Here is a 19,108-nt window from a genome sequence, read left to right on the forward strand (position 1 = left end):
GTTTGAATTGCCCACAATGGAGCACCACGCCATCCCGCAGGCTGAAGCCCCACTCAGCCCTCGTGTTGCCAAGCTGTTATTGGGAAATATTTGTCACGTATTAACTGGAACATCGGATTACCACACTGAATATTTAACACTGCTTTGCAATATATACATACGTTCCAAAGCATATGATAGCCTCTCATCATGGATTCAAGATGAAGACGGGGATATGCATCTCCCAGCAGCCAGGAAATCAGAGTTTAGGCTTCTCAGCAATGCTGAGCACAAAGCCTCAGGAGCTACAGCTAAACAAAAAGGCACGCGGCCGCAGCAGGCACACAGCTGTGAGCAAGGTGTCTGCAAGCACCAAGGTTTAGTTTTGCTTTTAGCCCACCTCCACTTGCTCCTGATCTGAAGACTGTCCTAAATGCAATGTAAACAAATGCTCCTGCACCTGCTGAGTTGGATCTCATGGGGAAGGCGATGTGAGGACCCCATCCAGGGGGAGAGGCTGAGTGTAACGCGACGGGGCGTCTCTGCACAGCAAACCAGGCCTGGCTCAGCGCACGACAACAATAAAAAGACTGAGCTGCTGCTGTGCTGTGAGCCAACATGTGGGGACAGCCTGTCCTCAGCCCGGCCAGCACCGGCAGCACGCAACGGCTGCAGACCCCAAAATAGCTGCAAGCGCTGAAAACTGGAAGGCTCCGCTGCTCAGCACTGCTGGGCCACCATCAGCACCACCCCAACTCTCACCACTGCTGGGCCACCATCACCACCACCACCCCACTGCTCTCCATAGTGGGATCAACAGCATCACCCCCCTCCTCACTGCAGCAGGGCCCACTCTGCACCCACCGCTGCCCCTTCAGGACACCCATGACTGTATTGTTCTCCCTGCTCACATAAATTCCCAAACGATGAAGAAGAAGCAAAACTGACACAAAGTGTTGCCCCACCACCACCACCCCCCCCATCCCACAGCGCTTTTGGTGAAGCAGAACAAACCTCCACGCATCCCTGTGAGTCCCACAAATGCAGGTGCTGAGAAAACAAAGACCTTTCTGAGCACCCCGAACATCAGAGATGTGGCAGCAGGGTTTTTTGTTTTTAAGCTCTTTCCCTATTGCTACAATATTTTATGATCGGGATTTCTCTGTGGCCCTGATGAAACAGCCGGGCCCCCTCTGCTGGCCGCCAGCCCCGGCACCTCAGCATCCATCCAGCTCAGAATGAAGCAACAAAACCCCAAAACAGACTCCATTTAAAGCAAAATGGGTCTTCTCCAAAACAAACCCAGAGCACAGAGGAGCTGTGCGGTGCTGCTCATCCTGGAAGAGGCAGCAGCTGCTATGGCTGAGGTGCCAGCTTCCAGTTGTGGGGTTGCTGGATCCTTCTGTAGGGCAGATGAGCTGGGGCAGAACTGTTAGTTTGCAATTTGGCACCGAAGAAAGCATTGTGTGTAAAAGTTCCTCTAATTTGGTCTAAAATAGCTGTCAGGCTTCAGGACTGCTCCACAGCACATCCCCACCTCAGCACAGCACTCGGCTCCAGAGCAGAGGGGCCCAGGAGCAGCCATGGCCACCCCAGCACTCCCTGCCCAGCAAACAAGCACTGGGCTCACAAATTACCTGGGCATTCGTTGCTAATGACTGTAACGAGCAATTCAGCAACACGTGGGAAAGCCTTCCCCCTCCTCTCTTCCCCCCATCTCTCGACCAGCAAACCCAGTGACCCAGAAGAGAATTGGGACCTTCCTGGTAACAAAGGAGCTCTTAAATCTCAATTGCTTTCTGCAGAGCAAAGGAAAAGCCCCTTGACCACTTAATCAGGCAGGCAGTGCTCCCTCTGCATGGGCCCAGCAAGCGGCAGCCCATAGAGCCAAGGGGCTGTGCTTCAGAGGGCAGGAAATCAATTTGTCCATCGGCCTCCAGAGAGCTGAAAGCAGCTTTGGTGTGACCAGTGTGGTTGGCTTCTAAGGCAGTGAAGCACACGGGACACCCACAGCCTTCCTGCTGACAGCCTGCTGGTGCCACTGCAGCAGCACACTGCAGAGAAGCACTGCTGATATATTTCCGAGGCCGTTACATGTCCATCTTACGGGGAGAAAAACCAAACCAACCAACCAACAACACACATCTTTTCTTGTGCTGTGAGAATGGACAAACACGGAGCATCCTGCCGTCATTGGTATCCAGGACGTCAGGAGAATGTCAGCCATTTGCCTGCAGTGCTCCTGCATGTGACACTCAGGGTTTTCCCTTTAAAAGCAGAACTAACCAATATGCTGCTCGCAGGGCTTTGTTACAGACCCCTGCATTCACGCACAGCTTTCACCCATCTTTCATTACTTCTATAGGGAAAAAACAACAACAGAGAAGGTTGGAAGTGCCTCAGCCCGGAGTCATTCATGCCATCAGTGTGACAGCACAGCACTCACTGAGTCTTGCTATAAATGAGATTCCTTTACAAACGAATCTAAGCTGTTTATTGTTTCCAAGGAGCGCGCACTTCCACAGCAGAACAGGAAGTTTTGACAGTTTAAGAAGTTCATTAAACTCTGGGAGGAAATCTAAACAATCAATGACAGCTTTCATACGGCAAAGCAGCGCCGGAGACGTCGCTCCCTCCTAAGAGCAGAGAGGCTGCAGCTTTTAATTATCACACTTGCATTAAGCCGCAGTGATTTTGTTACTGCTTCTAAATTGTTTTGGCCCAACACCCGACGCTCACAACTGAGCAAAGCTGTTCGTACAGCCGAGGGTCGCTTTGTCCAAACCTCCAACTCCTTGATCCGTATGCAGCCCATAGCAAGGCGGTGGGAGAAAACAACAACCCCCAACACAAGGCAGGGGTTCAGCTTGGAGAAATGGTTTTTTACATGGTATAGGTGAATACGGAGCTGAGCATCAGCCCAGCGTGCCGGCAGCTTCCATGCAGCACAGTACGGCTGTGCTGATCCCTCTGCACTTACCTGGTGGGCACATGCAGTCTGATGGAGCCTCTCTCACCGTCCGCAGCTTCGCGAGTCCTTCGCCCAGCTTCTGTTTGGAGAAGGAATAAAAATAGCCATTTAGGGAGCACGTTCTATCTCAGAGCATGCTGCGCGTGCATACCGACAGCCCCAGCCTCCAGTGCGCTTCCTTTGAGGGAGAGGCGATGGTTTCACCCTGCTGTGTTCAGCTTTGCAGGACAAAGCATAGAGCAGCACACCGAATATTGAACATCTCAAGCAAGGACCCTCATTCTGCAAAGCCCAAAGTCACTCGTGCCAAGCCCCACGGGATGGATTCGTGCACATGCACGGGACAGTCATCAGTCCCAGGTTAAGTCCCGTGTCGAGCTTTCTCAGTGCATTTGTTGGCAGAAGCAGTGCTGCAGAGAACCCTGTGCTGCTCCATTGGCCAAAGGCAAAGTGATGCAAGTGCTGCTCTGCAACCAAGCACAGCACTGCAGGTCACCTTGCAGGGGATGCTCACACAACACCTGATGCTGCTGATTTTGCATTAGTGCTCACTATGGCTCTCTTTAGGAGAGGGGCGAGGGGGTGACAGGCAGGCACTGAGGTGCTCACACACCCACAGGTCCACCCGAAGACCAACACGTCGCCATTGGAAGGAGAAGTGATCGTTGGGACTACTAAACCATGTACAAGTTCCCCGAACCTGCCCACGTGGCATATTGCACACAGATGTGAGCACATTCTGCCTGCTCGCTAAGCCAACCGAAATGTTCGTGCCTGCGTTTAGGGCAGCGCCAAGCTGGAGTTAATGAGCCCTGATGACAGGTAAGTTATGTGAGCTCAGGCACAGCGCTCGTGGCTGGGGCAGCCCTGCAAGAGTGGGAGCAATTCATCTTCACCCACAATCATTACTCTCCAAGTCCTTTGGGAATCCTCTGACTCGCCCAAAGCATTAACCAGGAGAGAGACAGCAATCTGGTACCTGGAGCCCATGCTCTGATATTTAGAAGAGAGAAAACTCATGTTCTTATGGAGTTTGGGGTGCTCGAGCTTGACTTTTACGCAGCTGATGACCAAGTCCGTATTCAAATACCTGATGACTGCAGATTACTCAGGAATTCAGCTACGTGAGAGCTGGGTTCTGGTCCTTTGTTCTGCAGATCGTTTTCTCTGTTGCTGAAATGCTATGCATCCTTTTCGAGCTGCTTGGATGTGATGCATAGAGATCCTGAAAGCATCCACGTGGTTTCACAGCACCTGACAGAGAAGCCGTGCTAAGGAAGCACGACAGCAGCACGCACGCTTTGCTTGAGAGAAAGCAGCAAATAAGTGATCTGAAGAGACCTCTATGACACCCACTTAGAATCTAACAGAGCATCACTGGAATTTTATCTGTTTTCAATTACTTGGATGGCGAAGGTGCTCGAGGAAAAGAGAAGCAGCTCTGCCATTCTTTCGTTCTGGAGGCACCGCTGGGAACACCAGGGGAGAGCCTGCCCTGTCCTGGATGCTGGAAGGAGTCCTCTGTTCTCCCATTGAATTGTTCTCGTCATGAAGCTGATTAATCCGGACACTCTCTGCCTACTGCAGACAATGAATCCTTTGTGAACAAAACGGTCTGGCTTTGTTTACAACAACTGGACACTCCTCTCATCCCCACGTTAACTTTTTCACTCCAGCACAAATGTGACGCGCTCCGAATTCGGGCTGTTGCTGTGGACGCAGTGGAGATGCCACCACACTCAGACAGCACTGCTGGGAAGGTTGCAGAGGCATCAGCCCAGGACTCTGCAGGGCTGAAGGAACACACAAGAGAAAGCAAAGGTCCTGCAACCCCAAAGCAGCCATCTCTGTGTGATGGATACCCATTGCAGGGCTAGAAGTTTGACTGCCGTTGTCCAAATTGGCTTCCATTCCCTAAACTACACACTTACCCCTCCTTCATTACTTCCTATCCTCTCTTACTTGCCAAACATTTAAACAACACTCAAAGCAATGCAAACCAGCATGTTTGCGTTGCGCCTGCAGCTCTTTGTGTACAGCTCTTCCATACATTGCACCCGCAGACCCCAGGAGCAGCGCGGGCTGTAACGCTGTGTGCACAGCCACGGAGAACAAAGTACGAGGGGTCGCGCACAGAGAGCATATGGAGCTTTGGTTTCACTTCTGAAATACTGTGGTAAACTTCAAAGAAGGACCAGAACAGAGTTTAACAAAAAAACTGACCCCAGGCATCGGCTGATGTTTGTGGCCATGGAAATATTCCCTCTATCCCCAGAAACTCCCAAGCACAGAAGGGCAGCCGCTGCCCAGTGAGACCTTATGTAACGAAGAGGAATGTGACCGCGATACAGATGCGTTCTGGACCTTTATCATAAATGAACAAGCTCATTTACAATGGGGATTAATAGCTAGCTCGATGGCTACCATGCATTCCTTCAATCTGTTACCCATTTCGGTACTGACAAAAGTTTGGTCATACTGAACGTTTCAACAAGCTCGCTCTTGTATTAGAAGCCCAATTATGTGGTTTTGCTTTATTTTCCCCTGCACAATCTCCACTCGAGCGCTCCCAGTACAAAACAAGCTTTCCACACTTAACTAAATCTCAGCAAGAGGCTGCACATGATCTTAGGCAGTGCCACAGAAACCATTCCCATTGCTAAGCACATTTATTGGCGTAATTGGAACAGAACTACAGCCACGGCCGGCAGGCCGGTTCGTGCCCGTAGAAAAGACGTTAACTAGATGTTGTGATTACGCCTCACAAGCAGCCCTCTCTTCTGCCATCCAGGGCTTCCACGCACACGCATTGTTTTTTTGCATCCCCCGCGATCGAGACCCGTCACGGACACCCGGGGAGCGGCGATGTCCCAACGGTGCCCCCATGCTCAGCTTCGCCCGGAGGTTCGCTTACAGAGAGGGACCCCGGGCGGAGAACCGCTCGTTAACGGGAGGAACGTGTGAGCGCAGAAAGCTTTAGCGGGGCCATTTCGGACCTCTCGGGGTCGGGAGGTGGGGACGCAGACGGGAGCTGCTCCGCCGCTCAGTTCAGCACCGCCGCAGCACGCGGATCCCGTCCGGGAATTTCTGACGGGGGAGATACAGTGCGCCGAGATCAACGGCACTTCGGGACCCGGCTTACCTTTGCCCGTGAATAGAACGAGGGGGGAAGCGGCGGGGTCTCGCGCGTTAAACCTTTCCAAAGTGCAATGAAAAGGGGGAGAAATAAGTTCGGCGAGAGCGAAGAAGCCGCCGGGGAGGGCGGCGGCCGCCGGGGAGCTGCGAGCTGAGCCCCGCCGCACTCACCTCGCGCAGGAGCTGCTCCACGCGGGGCTGCAGCGCGTCCAGCAGCGGCCCGGGGCCGGCGGCGCCGCGCTCCTCCAGGGCGGCCAGGCGACCCTGCAGCTCGGCGGTCTTAGCGCCCAGCAGCAGGCACACGGCCACGGCGGTGAGCGAGAGGAGCAGGCACAGCGCGGAGGTGGCGGTGCCCGCCGAGCCGCTGCCGCCCGCGCTCATCGCGCCGCGATCGGACCCGCTCGGCTGCCGGCCGCCTCCCGTCGGCGGCTCATCCAGCGCCCGCCCCGCCGCCGAAATGGGGCCGGCAGCTGCGGAGCGGCCGCTCTCCTCCGCTCTCGCCCCGCCGGCCCGGGTCTTAAACGGAGGAAGCGGGGGGTGGCGGCTCTCCCCTCCCCGCGTCGGGGACGGAGGGGGGTGGGGGGGGGGATGCTCCGAGAGCGGCCCGCCGCCCCCCGGGGGGAATTACGCGGAGCAGATCCCACCCCCGCCGCCCTGCCCTGCCCGCCGCCGGCCCCCCGCGGGGAGCGCTCCCAGCCCGGGCCGAGCGGTGCGGGGCGCCGGGAGCTCCTCTCGGCCGGGCCGCCCCGCTCCGTTCCCAGCCGCTCCGCGCGCGGGGATGGCGCCCTCCAGCGGAGCTCCTCGCGGCGGACGGCGGCACCGCGACGGGGCGAGAGCTGAGCGCGGGGAGCTGCTTCCTCCTGCGCCTGTTGTTTTACTGTTTAGCGGGGAGCCTTTAAATAAGAGCAGCTCTGCTCCTATGCAAACGCTGAACACCTCCACCAAACACTTGGCCAGACGTCCGCCTTCTCTGTTACACATTGCATCACACCAACTCTTGACTCATCTATAAAACATCATCAGATAACACTCGGCCAGACCCAGCTCATACTCCTCAAACAAATCAGCAAAAGCTGCAAGTACTGCACATCCATGGAACAGACATCAAATCTCACTGAGCTTTAGGATATACACAGCAAGTGCAAAACCTGCAGAGCTGAAAGTTTGCTGTCTCTGAAGATAAGACTTGCATGCTAAAGCCTGCAACAAATGGCCACAACTTGTATTCTGCATCCAGAGTGGCAGACAGCCAGGAAGGCCTCCACACTGTACCAATGAGTTAGACCAAGAAAGCAGCTCTTACTCATGGAATGGGGCTAAAACTACCCAAGAAAATAAAGCAGCATCACTGTGTTCAGGAGTTACAACCATGGACACACCCTCACCCTTCCTCTATGGCAGGTTGATCAGTGTTTCCCTCTTCCCAAGGTGACTGTTCATCATTACAGATAGAGCTCCACAGAAATACATCTTGGCAGACTTCAGGACCATCTCGTAACCACTGTGAGAGAAGGGCCTAAAGATGCCACAGTGAGCTCAGGGTCTATGGACAGCTCAGCCAAAAAATGAGATGCATAAATAGCTGCACCTTCCACACAAGTGGGTGAAGTTTCAAAGGGAAAACAGCTTTCAAAAATGAAAATCACTTTTATTTTTCACTTCGATGTCCATAATCAAGACTACAACTGCTCAACAAGAGAAACGTGACAGCTTACAAAACAGAAGTATTTACAGACTTAACTGTACAAAATAACTTAAAAGTTTACAAAAGTTTCATGCAACCTTTGTTGACTGACACAGTCTAGGAAATCTCCTCGGAGAAGCATAAAAGACCTTTGAATTCCTTTATTTTTTTAGTGGGTCAAAGAAAGGATGCTGCAGGGCTTCATCGAGAGTGATTCTTTTGGCAGGATCATACTCCAGCATCCTGCGGACGAGGTCAAACAGACTCTGATGATCCGTGTCCTGGCAATGCATGAACTCCTAGACAAACAAACAGCAAAGGGTTTAAAAGCTCTGTTACATTTGTGGATCCAGCAGAATGGCACCACGCTTTTATGCTGACACGGGATAATCCAAACCTGCTCTCCTACCTTTAAAGGCTTGCAGCGCCGCCTGACGTACCGGCCTGCAGAACTGTGTTCATCCCAGTCCAACTGGTTGTGGTGAAAATAGTGCTTTCTGTGGACAAGGAAAAGATGCTGTCACTGTTAGTACCGTCCTCAACCACTTACACTCAGCTACAGCTGACACGATCTCTCACAACAGACTAGCAGCTGACAAGCTTGCAAGTCTTACCTCAACTTTCAGAAGCTCACAATTAGAATGGAACCTTGAAAGTTTCTTTTATAATAGGAACATACAAGGCAACTTACTCCTGCCATGTGCTTACCTGGATTTCTTGATCATATGAGCTGGCAGAGGCCCCAGGATTCTTTCCATCATTGCCAAGTGCTCTTTACTATCATGTGTCTGTGTTAAAAAGAAAAGCACTGTTTGCCAAAGTATCACTGCAGCATCTCTAGATTCCAATTGTTTTGCACCACCTTCTCTAACACTCCAATCTTGTAAGGCTGTGCCTTTCAAACTAGAAGTACGTGGTGTTACAAGATCTAAGTCAGGAATCTGTAACAACGTTCCACTTAACTAAAGTTACGTACATACCTGAAACACTGTAAATCCCAGGTAATACTCAATTAGAATACAGCCAATACTCCAAACATCACAGGGTTGTGACCATCCCAGTGCTGCAAAACACGCAAAGTTTGTTTCACTTATTAATATATTCTTCAAATCTGCATTCTATGAAGAATACACCCAGGTTTTGTGCACCAGCTGACGCCTGCCTTCCCCAGTCACTCCCTGCTTGGTAGGGGGAAGGAGGGATGCATCTCAAGTTCAAGACATTCTCCTTCTACTTCAGACTATCAAGAAATCATCTGTCAGAGATGGCTGAGCTGTGAGAACCACAAACTGCTCCTCCAGTTAATGAAGTAACGACCCCTGGACCAACTGCAGTTATCTGTCAGGAAGTCTGAAAGCTTCCACTGACCTAAGATGACCTCAGGAGCCCTGTAATGTCTTGTGGACACCAACGTGCTGTGATGTTCATCATCAAAAGTTGCGCTTCCAAAATCAACCACCTTTATGTCTGTGTTCTTTAAGGTGCGTTCATCTCGCTTCTGTAGGAGAATCCAAGTGCTATCAGTTAGTAATTTCATAAGCATGCTCAGAGAAAAGATCTTACACTACCATTGTAAACCACCTTCAGAATTCCAGTTAACCTCATTGTGCTAAAAAGGAAACTTGAGGCGAAGGCAGAATTGCAACACTGAGAAAAGCACAAACTCACCATTTTTGCATTGTACTTCACTATGTAATCAGACTCCACAAACAAAATGTTTTCAGGCTTTAAATCTGTATGAGTTAATTTATTATGATGTAAAACTGTAAGAAACAAAGGAAAAACATCCCGTAAGTAACAGATTAATTTACCAAACCAAAGAGAGAAACAAACATATTTGGTAACAGCAATCAGGTTCACTTACAGTTTATAGACTGGCAGATTTGATAAGCCATATTTCTAATGTCATTAATATGAAATGGCAGAAAGCTGTTTTCCTTAATGAAATCGTAGGTGCTAAGTCCAAGCAGCTCAAAAACAATGCAAACATGGCCGTGATGATCAAACCATTCCAGCATTTGGACACAGCGGCTTAAAAAAAAGAAAAAAGAAAGAGAAATCAGAATATAAACACAGCAACTCATTCCTTTGGTGAGTTCTTAGCATGCTTCTCTATGTCCATACTTACAAAGTGCTGCTGGGATCCATGGTGTTCAAGTGTTCCAACACCTGTATTTCTGAGCGGGCTGCCTCTCGGTATCTACCAACATTTTTCACTATTTTAACTGCTACATGCATTCCTCTCCTTCAAAATAAAGAGAAATGTCACAAGACCAGTGATTAAATATCTACATACCCAAAGCAGTCTGATTTAAAGCAAATGAACATAAAAATCAAAGGTCACAGATGATTACAAGCTGGATTCAGGGCAATGTGATTGAAGCAAATTCTAAAGGAAAGCTAACTATTCCTTTTGGGGGCTTTTTAAAGTTGAAACAGATCTGGTTAAGCTCTCATACCCACAGCATACAGTAACTATTTCTCAGCCTTACACAGCTGATTTACTCTGAATGAACATCAGGAACACACCCAAAAGATGACACCAAAACTTGCAGAGATCTCTTCTGAGAAAACGACTACAAGAATGTGTCAATTTTTTGGCAGCTCCTGTAACTTGTTACAGTCTTTTTCAGTGCTCCCAGTAATTCATTTTATTAAGTCTGTATCCTGAATATTTTGTGCTTGTACAAGCAGATCTGCTCCCAGTAGCACACTGAAATGCTAAAGATATTACTCTGGGGAACTCAGCTAAACTAAGTCCAGTCTATCCTGTTCTCTCACAGATGATTTTAAACCGTCTCTGTACTTAGGAACTTTCTGCCTTCACAAAATTATCTCAAGCTTCAGTAATTAGTGATTTATACTACTGCACTCAAACAGTGTGTATAGAAATCATACACACACACACACAAAGCATTATTTTTGAAATAAATCCTCTCAGGGCAGATGTTTCTCAAGAAAAACATGGCAAAGGAAGCTCTGTTAAGGACAGATTCTCAAAATCTAAGAGAAAAAGCAAGCAAAAGTATTTCTATATATGCCATCTTACAGAAAGTCAATACCACGCAAGGGTCGTCACAGAGCAAAAGGAGAAACAGAAAGCTTTAATTTCCAAGCTGAGCAGCACCCTGTGGCACGAGGCGCACTTGCTGACACTTACATATCATGATCTATGCACTCCACCACTTTCCCAAAAGCGCCTTCTCCTAAAGTCGCAACAATTTCATCTAAAAAGAACAAACCAAAGTCAGAATTATGTAACTACTTCAGTAAGAACGAATATTACTAATGTAGATTTTTAAATGTGCCATTACAAAAAGCATAATTACTTTAAATCTCAGCAACAGAACGTGTTATTTTATTGGACAGGCGTCATGAAAACAGTTAGCAAAAAAAAACAACCCTATCTCTGGCTCTAATCTCATAACTCAAGTTCATTTACTACTTGCAACTTTTTGAATACAGTACTTAAACTCTACAGAAAAGAAGATATGCAAAAAAACAAAAGCACAAAAGAAAAAAACAAACAGAACAAAAAGAGCAATGAAGATTTCCTCAGCCCCCCTCCTCTGACATACTATGCTAAACAGACTTTTTGCTGAAAAGTTTTTAAAAAAAAGTGTTGAAAAATGTTCTATACATCTTGCTCTTAGAACGTCTCCACTTTCACAGATCAGGTGACCCTCCTCATCATCCTCTACACTCCTGGATCTTTTCCTTCGGTGACTCTTCTGGAAACGGCACCAAGATCGTCCAGCCAATCAATATATCAGAGTGAATTCAGGGCAGAATACGCAATTCATTCAGCGGGGAGATATTCAGCATTCAGTAACGCACCAGGCCACGAACAGTTGGCAGGAGCAATTTCAAATTCAGTCCCCAGAAATTCACAGGGCACAGTTTATGTTACAGAAGAAAAACATGGCAAGGAACAGATTTTCAGATAAATACTTAAAGTGATAAGGCAACAGAAAAAAACAACACAATTTCGACTCTCAAACAGTGGCTTAATTGAAAACAGATTAAGTACGCAACATCACTATTACTAATACTTTTCTATCATACAGCAAAAAGTAATATTCATTTAAATAGCTAAGCTTACAGTCAGATGAAATGTCTTCATTTTTAAAGCGTACAAATCTTCTCATCTAAATATTAAAGACTATCAAGTAATTTTACTTCCCTTGTTGATAAAGAGCGAAGAAAAATTACTTTCAAGCTATTGGTCTGCATGGCATAATCTACTACAATCTGCTCTTTCTATAGCAGAAAGATGGCATAAAATACTCGGAGCTATGATTTACCAACAGGCACTGTGCCTGTCATGAGAAATTCAGTGGGCCTTCTATGAAGGCAAGCAGCAGGCTTATCATATCTTCTGTGAGACATTAGCTGCCATTGGCCAGGCACACAACTTAGTAAAGTTTCCTGAGATAAGGCGCAGAATCGTGCAGCATCTTCTCATCAATTTACCAGACATGCATGTTTCATACTCCCAATCAGGTTTATTTTTAAAAGGCATTTTATTTCAATTACTTGTAATATTAAGCAGGATGGCATCTCACAGTCTGCCTAAAAACCAGACAGTTCTCTATGCTGCAAGACTAAAGGGTCGACTGCACTGTACAACAGCATAGTTATGTGCCTTCATTTTCAAGGTAACATTTCTCAAGATAATCCCAGTGCTGTGGCTACTTGGTACCTCCATACCCAGTGTGCAGCTAGTGCTGGCCCCCCCAACATCCCCATCCAAAACTCACAACTAACAACATACTCATATCCTTGCAAATGGATTCAACTACAAATCCTTCAGTTATAAAATATCTCCCCGAAGTACTGCAATCAGGAATTGAAGTTCTAGCAGTCACTTAAGAAGTCTATTGCCACTAATTCATTAATAATAAAGTTAAAAATTACTCATACCGAATGTGATTGGTGACTGGAGCAATGATGCCTCTTATGCTTCCTTTTATGACTACTTTTCCTGCTCCGACCAGAGGATTTGCTATAGTGATGATGGTGACTCTTTTCATAGTCTCTGTGATAATGCCTGTGGTCATATACTTCACAGAAGTCATTTCTGTACTCCTCAACATATCTCCGGTCATGATGGTCTCTTTCATTTATGGCTCTATCGTCCAAATAATGACTGAAAATATATTTTAAGTGAATGTTCTCCACTTCAAAAACTTGCGGTTCCAACAAGATAAGTGATTGAACTGAGTTACACAGTATCTGTCTTTACACCAAAGAACTTTGCTAATTAACTCCCTCCTCAAAAGAAGTGGAGCTTTTCACATTACTTTATTAGGAACTAATGACATTGTCAGTCTCAAATACACAGTAGCCATCCACATGGACAGTAAATACATCATCAGTTGACAGTTTGCATAGTAAGAAAGAAATCTGGCCTCAAAAAGGAGAGACGCTTTCTGAAATGCACCAAACAACTCAAGTTACAGTCTCCAAAGTCACAGGATAAAATGCTCATGCTGAAACAATAACCCCCTTCTGCTCTTTCAGAGCTCCAAGTATTGAAAAGGAAAAACAGAACCTGGAGATCCTAAGATAAGCAGCATTGTTCCTTAGTGCTCTGCCTTCTACACTGAATATTTCAGAAAGTATCTGGATCAAGAATCTTCTGCCCAGAAAAAAAAAAACAAAAGCCAAACAGCCTTAAAGTTGCAGAGGCAAGGAGCCCCATGCTGCTGTGCACATTGCCCTGCCAGCATTTCACAAGTATGACTGTGAGCTCTTAAAGGAATTCCATGGGATCTTCTCAAAGGAAAAACAGAAAAACAAATCCGTCCAGGGAAAACCATGTGAGAGAAAAAGCAAATCACCTCCATGTTAGTAAGTGAAATCTAACTCATACTTACCATTGACGAAACAAACCACCTCTTCCCCTCCTTTTGTTCACATTAAAAGTAAACCAACAGACACACCTTTTCACTTGAAACTTAACACTGCATGTTTAACTGGCAATAGTGAACCAAACTAGTAACGCTCACTGCTTTTATTAAAGAACTCCTATTTAATGATTCAAATACTGCATACAAACTCTTAAGCTTGGCTTGAGTCGAACCTTAAGGAATTACCAGCTCTGAACATCTAGAAACTCTTATTCTGAACACATATTTATTCTAGATACAATAAGAAACATTAGCACTACTCAATTCAGAGTCTTATACCTTTCTGAAACATGATTTGGTTTATAGTGCTTGCTTTCCTGTCCACTGCTGTGGGACCGTTTCCTACGTTTCCGGCTGCTGCTGTGCTTTCTCTGATCCCAGCTCCTCCTGTCATCCCACTCAGGGCAGTGGCTTTGTTTTGAGTGACGCATCTGCTCCTGAAAAACACACCAAAAACAAACAAAAAAACACAAACCAAACGAACAACACACAACAAAAACACACAGAAGATAAAGTGTTACAATGATATTTGAAGCTGTGAGCCCATTCCTGCAGTTTGATCAAACAACAGAACTACAAAACCATTTCCTCAGTTCTTCTTCCTCAGCTTCTCCCTCAAGTTATTTAGGTGAGCAGACATCCTTTTCCCATCCTGACACTGTTACGAAACACAAATCAAGGCTAAATGGGCCAACTCATCTTTGCTTAATAGCTTCAAACATGTTATTAGAGCGTGTTTAAAATAAACTCTCAAGTGACTAAAGAGAATCATTTCCTTCAAGAGACTCCTCCTGGAGAGACCTTAACCTTCAAATACTCTGACAAACTGCAGATTTAGCTCTTCATACCACTGACTGGTACATAAGTCACTACATGAAAGCCACGTATGTCCAGCTGGCCTCAAGCACATCCCACAAACCTCTTTACAAATCACTGTTGTTATTTTTAAGTAACCATACGGCACGTGTCAATAAATTAACCTAACTGAGGTACCGTGAGCCAAGCCACAGTTTCTGAACTCTGCCAGCACACAAAGTGCAGGTGCTCCACAATACAGCTGACTTGCCAAAGACAAAACCCACCAACTTCCGCTGCTGGACGTTATATGCAGGAATTCGGTGTTCAAACAGGTACATGCACAACTGAAAAAGAAAGCAAAGCACAGCTGTAGAATTAAGAGTCCATCAGATCGCACACATTTCATCTCCTTTAGCAAAAATTAGCTTGTATAATTTGCTCTTCAGAATACACTGAAAGAAATATTTCCACAATACTGAGTGACAGCAAGAACAGAAGTTTAGAAATAACCGTAACATTAAAACATAAGGGCATTTCATTGTGCAAACTGTCACTAACAAAACTGGTTGCCTCTACACCAACTGGAGGCACAAAGAGGGGAATTTATAGAAGCTATACATGGCAACCTGCTTCTGCAAAAGAAGTCTGCTAAGGCACTTAACATATCTGACAGGCTGGCAGTTAGAAAAAAAATCACTTGTTTTATGGAAATGTTTTAAATACTGCAAAAATAAGCGACTGAATCATCTGAATCAGATTCAGGCCTCCTAAAAATCTTAGGTAGTAAGAAACAAACACGTTAATCTACCAATAAACATGCCGGAAGGGTCAAGACAGAAGTAAGATCTGTCAGTGCTTTTGTTTCTTATTTCCTTGCCCAACTCTCCAGCCATTTTTCTCTATTTCCAATCTATATAGCTTGAACTGTGAGGCACTCTTAGGTTGCAATTACTCTATTTTTGAGGTGGAAAGCATTCTGCTCTCCCAACCAACTCTCTCAGAGGTGAACTGAGGGTTTTACTCCCTCCCATTTGGTGGCCTGCAACAAGGCTCTATAAAAAGGGACAAAAATCAAATACCCACAAAAGAGCCCCGCAGAGAAGGTGGGCACTTCCCACAGAAACCTCGAGAAAAGGCTTTGCTGAGGACAAACTGCTGATTAACTCCAGTCCACAGAGTTAATAAAGACAGAAGCTGCGTGTTCTGTCCTGAAGGGAACCGAGTAAATGCTAACGAGCACATAATGAGCAAGTAATAGTTGGAGACTGTTGGGGAACCGACCCGTGCAAGGCCCAATCCATTTCACTGCCGGATCCACCTGAAGGTGTTTTTTTGGTGGTTGTTTTTTTTTGCGCTATGATGGCCTCTCTCTAAATGTATGCACAAGCCCTTATGTAATACTGACAGCTGACACGCACATACGCGTTCCTACACAGCGCGCGGCCCCAACGCACCCCACGGGCCGCCCCCACCCGCCGTTCCGCCACACGGGCCGTGCAGGCCGCAGCCCGCCGGCACTGCGCACGCAGCACTTCTTCAGTGTCCTCCCCCCACCGCCAACTTGGCACGGACACACACCGGGAGGTCACGGCCCCGTTCCGCCAGGACGGCCGAAGTCCGCCTCGCCGAGCTCCAGGCCCCACAGGCGGCCCCCAACCCGCAGCCGGGCGAGGAGAACGGGCTCGGCTCCGCCGCCCTCCGTGCTCCAAAGCCCGAGACCCGATTCCTCCGCTCCTCAATATACAAAGCCCCACAGGAGAGCTGTTGGGCCCGCGGGCCCCCTCCCACCGCACCGCCCCCCCTCACGCTGCTCCCCACGCTTCCCCGGCCCTGCGGCGGTGTAGCCTCCCCACCGAACCCCTCCGCTTCAGCCTCCCTAGAAACAGAAAAGAGAAGGGAAACAATAAAGAAAAAGAAGAACCCGAAGAAGGGGGTCGCCTCCGTCACTTACAACTGAGGAAAAAAAGGCGAGCGAGCCCCGCGTCCGCCATGCACGCACCAACAAAATGGCGGCGGCGGCCAAAGGCAGAACGCCGCGCTTCTACCGCCCACCCCGCTTGCGGAAGCGCTACGCGCTGACGTCACACGCACGGCACAGCGGCGGGCGGGGCGGTTTGTTGTCCCAGCAGCCAATTTCCCTCAGCCCCGGCCTGCGAGCTACAGAAACTAAAAGATAAAGGGAATATCAAAGCCAGTTGTACCTTGAAGCAGGAGGAGTTTCATCGTAAGAAACCTTGGTTCCCATCTGGTAGCAAGGAGGATCTCCAGACTGAAAAAAAAAAGGGCAGAAATAACTGTTATTGGATGTGAAAATGCAGTGTGTGGGAGCTGGTAAAATGTGCTGTTTTCCATAAGATGTTTGTGGCTTACGAGTGAAGGAGGAATAAATCTGTCAGATTTATGATATATATATTATCTGCTGGTACAGATATCAGACACACAGCGAACGTAATGTAAGTGAATGAAATCTCGCCTTGAAGGAAAAGCTTTACAACAGGCTCTACAGAAAGCAGCCTGTATGCTGAAAGCTGACTGCCAAATGTTGCTGTCTTTGTGCCAAACAGAGCACAGCGTGTCCAGATACCTCTGTAGACACTGCAAAGAAATGCCGTATTGAGAGCAGTTCTTTTTCTTTCCTGTTCAGGAGGTGGCAGTGGAGACCCGGCAGAAGAGAGACATCAGGGTGCTGGAATTCAGGTGGTGAAGGATGAGTTCCCTGGCCAGGACCAAGTGATGTAGTGCAAAGAGTGTGACAGCCCCCCTAGAAATGGCTGTTCTTACAATGGCAATGATCTAACAATGAGAGATCAAATGAGAGGAACTAAATCATGATGAAAATGGGAGGGAAACTCTTTCGAGTCCATTTAAGGCTCCTTCTGTTGCCAACTCGTGTGGCATTTCCTTTAGTTTATTTGAGATATATCCTTGTTTAATTAGCTCGTACAACACCAAATGTGTGCACAACTTGAGAGAGTAACACACAATGGAACCACACTTTGTTCTGTTCTGTTCAACAGCAGACACGACTGCGGTGTAATTACCCCAGTGGGACCCATCTGTGTGTGCATGAAAAGCTACATTCACAACATCGCCCTCAAAATGCAATCTGCTATCGGTTCCTTTTTCAAGAACCTTACAGCAATAGGTGCTCCATCCTCACAGATGCCATTCAGGAGATGGAAATCTCATTTAGCTGTCTCATTGTTTGGTTACAAAATGCAAAGCAGAGGCTGATTGCTTTGCCCAGACTCTCAGAAGGAGGCTCAGTGATGGAACCAACATCTCCTGCCTTTCTGTACTTACAGAATTGTGCTTGCTTTCTCTTAATTAAAGGTGTATTGGTTTTGTTTTTCTTCTCTCTGGTCAGTGCCTGAGTATGGCTGATTATTGGTTCTGCCTGTAGTTTGTGGATTTCTGCACTTCCAGGGTTTGATCTTTATGGTGATGGAGAGACTATCATAGCTCTCTTTGGTGCTGTGGTACCAGCTGTGCCTTTGCTTGGGAGCTCAAGGACAGAGTAATGACAACATGGCCTGTTTATAAGAGGCTGAATGATGGGGATGGAAAAAGAACACCGGGAACCTTTCTAAGATGTATCAGAGAAAAACATCTTTCATTTCACAGATCACTGTAACTAATGGTCAGCTGAAGAGCTGTCCCAGATTGCTGTGGCATGTGTAAATTCAAGAGATAACAGGAGCTGTGGTGTGAATCAGCAGTGAGAGCCCAACGACAGTGGTACCTCCATCCCTTGGCACTTTAGTCTTTAAAGGGAAACTTTTAGGAGGTTTGCAGTTTGTGCAGAAGAACGCAAAAATGCAAGTAGCAGCAGCAAAAAAGGCAAGTTCAGATCTGGGCTTGGAGACACGTTTCATTAATAAGTTACTGGAATTTTCCTTAGGAAATCAGGGGGGCAGAACTTGAATATGTGCACTTGTGTTTATTTGCACTGGTGAAGTTGTGGCCCAGTGATAAGTGCTCCCTTCGAGCTGTGACAGCTGGCTGACAGGAACTGCCTCTGCAGCCTATGGCACATCCATACACTGTGTGAGAATGCAAAGGACAATCAGAATGCTGTGCCCTCAGTGACTGGCAGACTGCTGCTCAGGCAAGATGTTTGCTCTCCTGTGTGTACTCTGGTTTTAACTTCTGTAACACACGGTGCTGGGGTCACCCTGGGCTGAGCTGACCCGATCTGTTCCCTTTTATTGCAAGGCTCACAGGCGCTGATGAAACTTCAGCTTCTCTCTCTTTCTGCTTGTGGCATGATTGAGTCTTCTGAGGACTGAAAGGCTTTAACCTGATAAAGGTTCAGCCTTAATAAGCTCCAGCTCGGAGGAAGCCCAGCCAGAGTTAGTTGCTCTTCATGAGGGCTGTGCCACTGCGAGAGCACTGGGCTGAACGAGGGGCTGCACCCTTCATCTCTGCAGGCTTTGCAGTCAAGTGGTGCTGCTTACACAGCCAGACAGAACCAAAAGCAACCCACAAAAGCAGTGTAATGCTCTGTCAAGGAAACTCCACTGCTAAGCCTTTTTCTTTAAAACAATGTTAAGCTCCTTGGAGCATGGATGTGTCTTACTGTACATACTTACTGAAACGGGTCCCTCCATAGAAGCTCTCCAACTACTG

The 19,108-nt window shown here is 47.4% G+C and overlaps 2 protein-coding genes across 6 annotated transcripts in view; both read right to left on the bottom strand.

Annotated features, from left to right (window-relative positions):
* COL23A1 (collagen type XXIII alpha 1 chain) overlaps positions 1-6,646 on the bottom strand; it is a 148,396-nt gene extending 141,750 nt beyond the window's left edge. The window contains exons 1-2 of the mRNA XM_072348077.1: positions 6,257-6,646; positions 2,960-3,029 (exon numbers count right to left, since the gene is read on the bottom strand). Of these exons, the coding sequence (XP_072204178.1) occupies positions 2,960-3,029; positions 6,257-6,466 (280 nt within the window). The 5' untranslated portion in view covers positions 6,467-6,646. The remainder of the gene's footprint in view (positions 1-2,959; positions 3,030-6,256) is intronic.
* Positions 6,647-7,715: 1,069 nt separating this feature from the next.
* CLK4 (CDC like kinase 4) lies at positions 7,716-16,557 on the bottom strand. 5 transcript variants are annotated; one of them, XM_072348181.1, is made up of 14 exons: positions 16,431-16,557; positions 14,764-14,823; positions 13,961-14,118; positions 12,693-12,918; positions 11,410-11,500; positions 10,930-10,996; positions 9,898-10,014; positions 9,634-9,800; positions 9,438-9,532; positions 9,138-9,267; positions 8,750-8,832; positions 8,478-8,557; positions 8,179-8,266; positions 7,716-8,068 (listed from the first exon to the last, which is right to left on the bottom strand). In XM_072348181.1, exons 2-14 carry the CDS (start codon positions 14,815-14,817, stop codon positions 7,931-7,933), a joined length of 1,494 nt encoding a protein of 497 aa, XP_072204282.1. In that variant the 5' UTR covers positions 14,818-14,823; positions 16,431-16,557; the 3' UTR covers positions 7,716-7,930. The 5 variants fall into 5 exon arrangements, with proteins under 5 accessions (XP_072204282.1, XP_072204286.1, XP_072204283.1 ...); XM_072348185.1 differs by lacking the exon at positions 11,410-11,500 and having other exon boundaries at positions 16,431-16,514; XM_072348182.1 differs by lacking the exon at positions 14,764-14,823 and having other exon boundaries at positions 16,431-16,511.
* Between the last annotated feature and the right edge of the window lie 2,551 nt (positions 16,558-19,108).

Source organism: Excalfactoria chinensis, chromosome 13 (genome assembly GCF_039878825.1).
Source record: "Excalfactoria chinensis isolate bCotChi1 chromosome 13, bCotChi1.hap2, whole genome shotgun sequence".
Lineage (NCBI taxonomy): Eukaryota > Metazoa > Chordata > Aves > Galliformes > Phasianidae > Excalfactoria > Excalfactoria chinensis.

What these genes read in the sequence shown, in the direction of transcription:
- CLK4 (XM_072348181.1), bottom strand. Translation starts at nt 14,817, where the DNA reads ATGTACCTGTTTGAACACCGAATTCCTGCATATAACGTCCAGCAGCGG. An exon ending in AGACGTTCTAAGAGCAAGAT is followed by an intron (nt 10,997 to 11,409) that starts GTATAGAACATT and finishes TGTTCTTTTTAG; the next exon opens with ATGAAATTGTTGCGACTTTA. An exon ending in ATGGATCCCAGCAGCACTTT is followed by an intron (nt 9,801 to 9,897) that starts GTAAGTATGGAC and finishes CTTTTTTTTAAG; the next exon opens with CCGCTGTGTCCAAATGCTGG.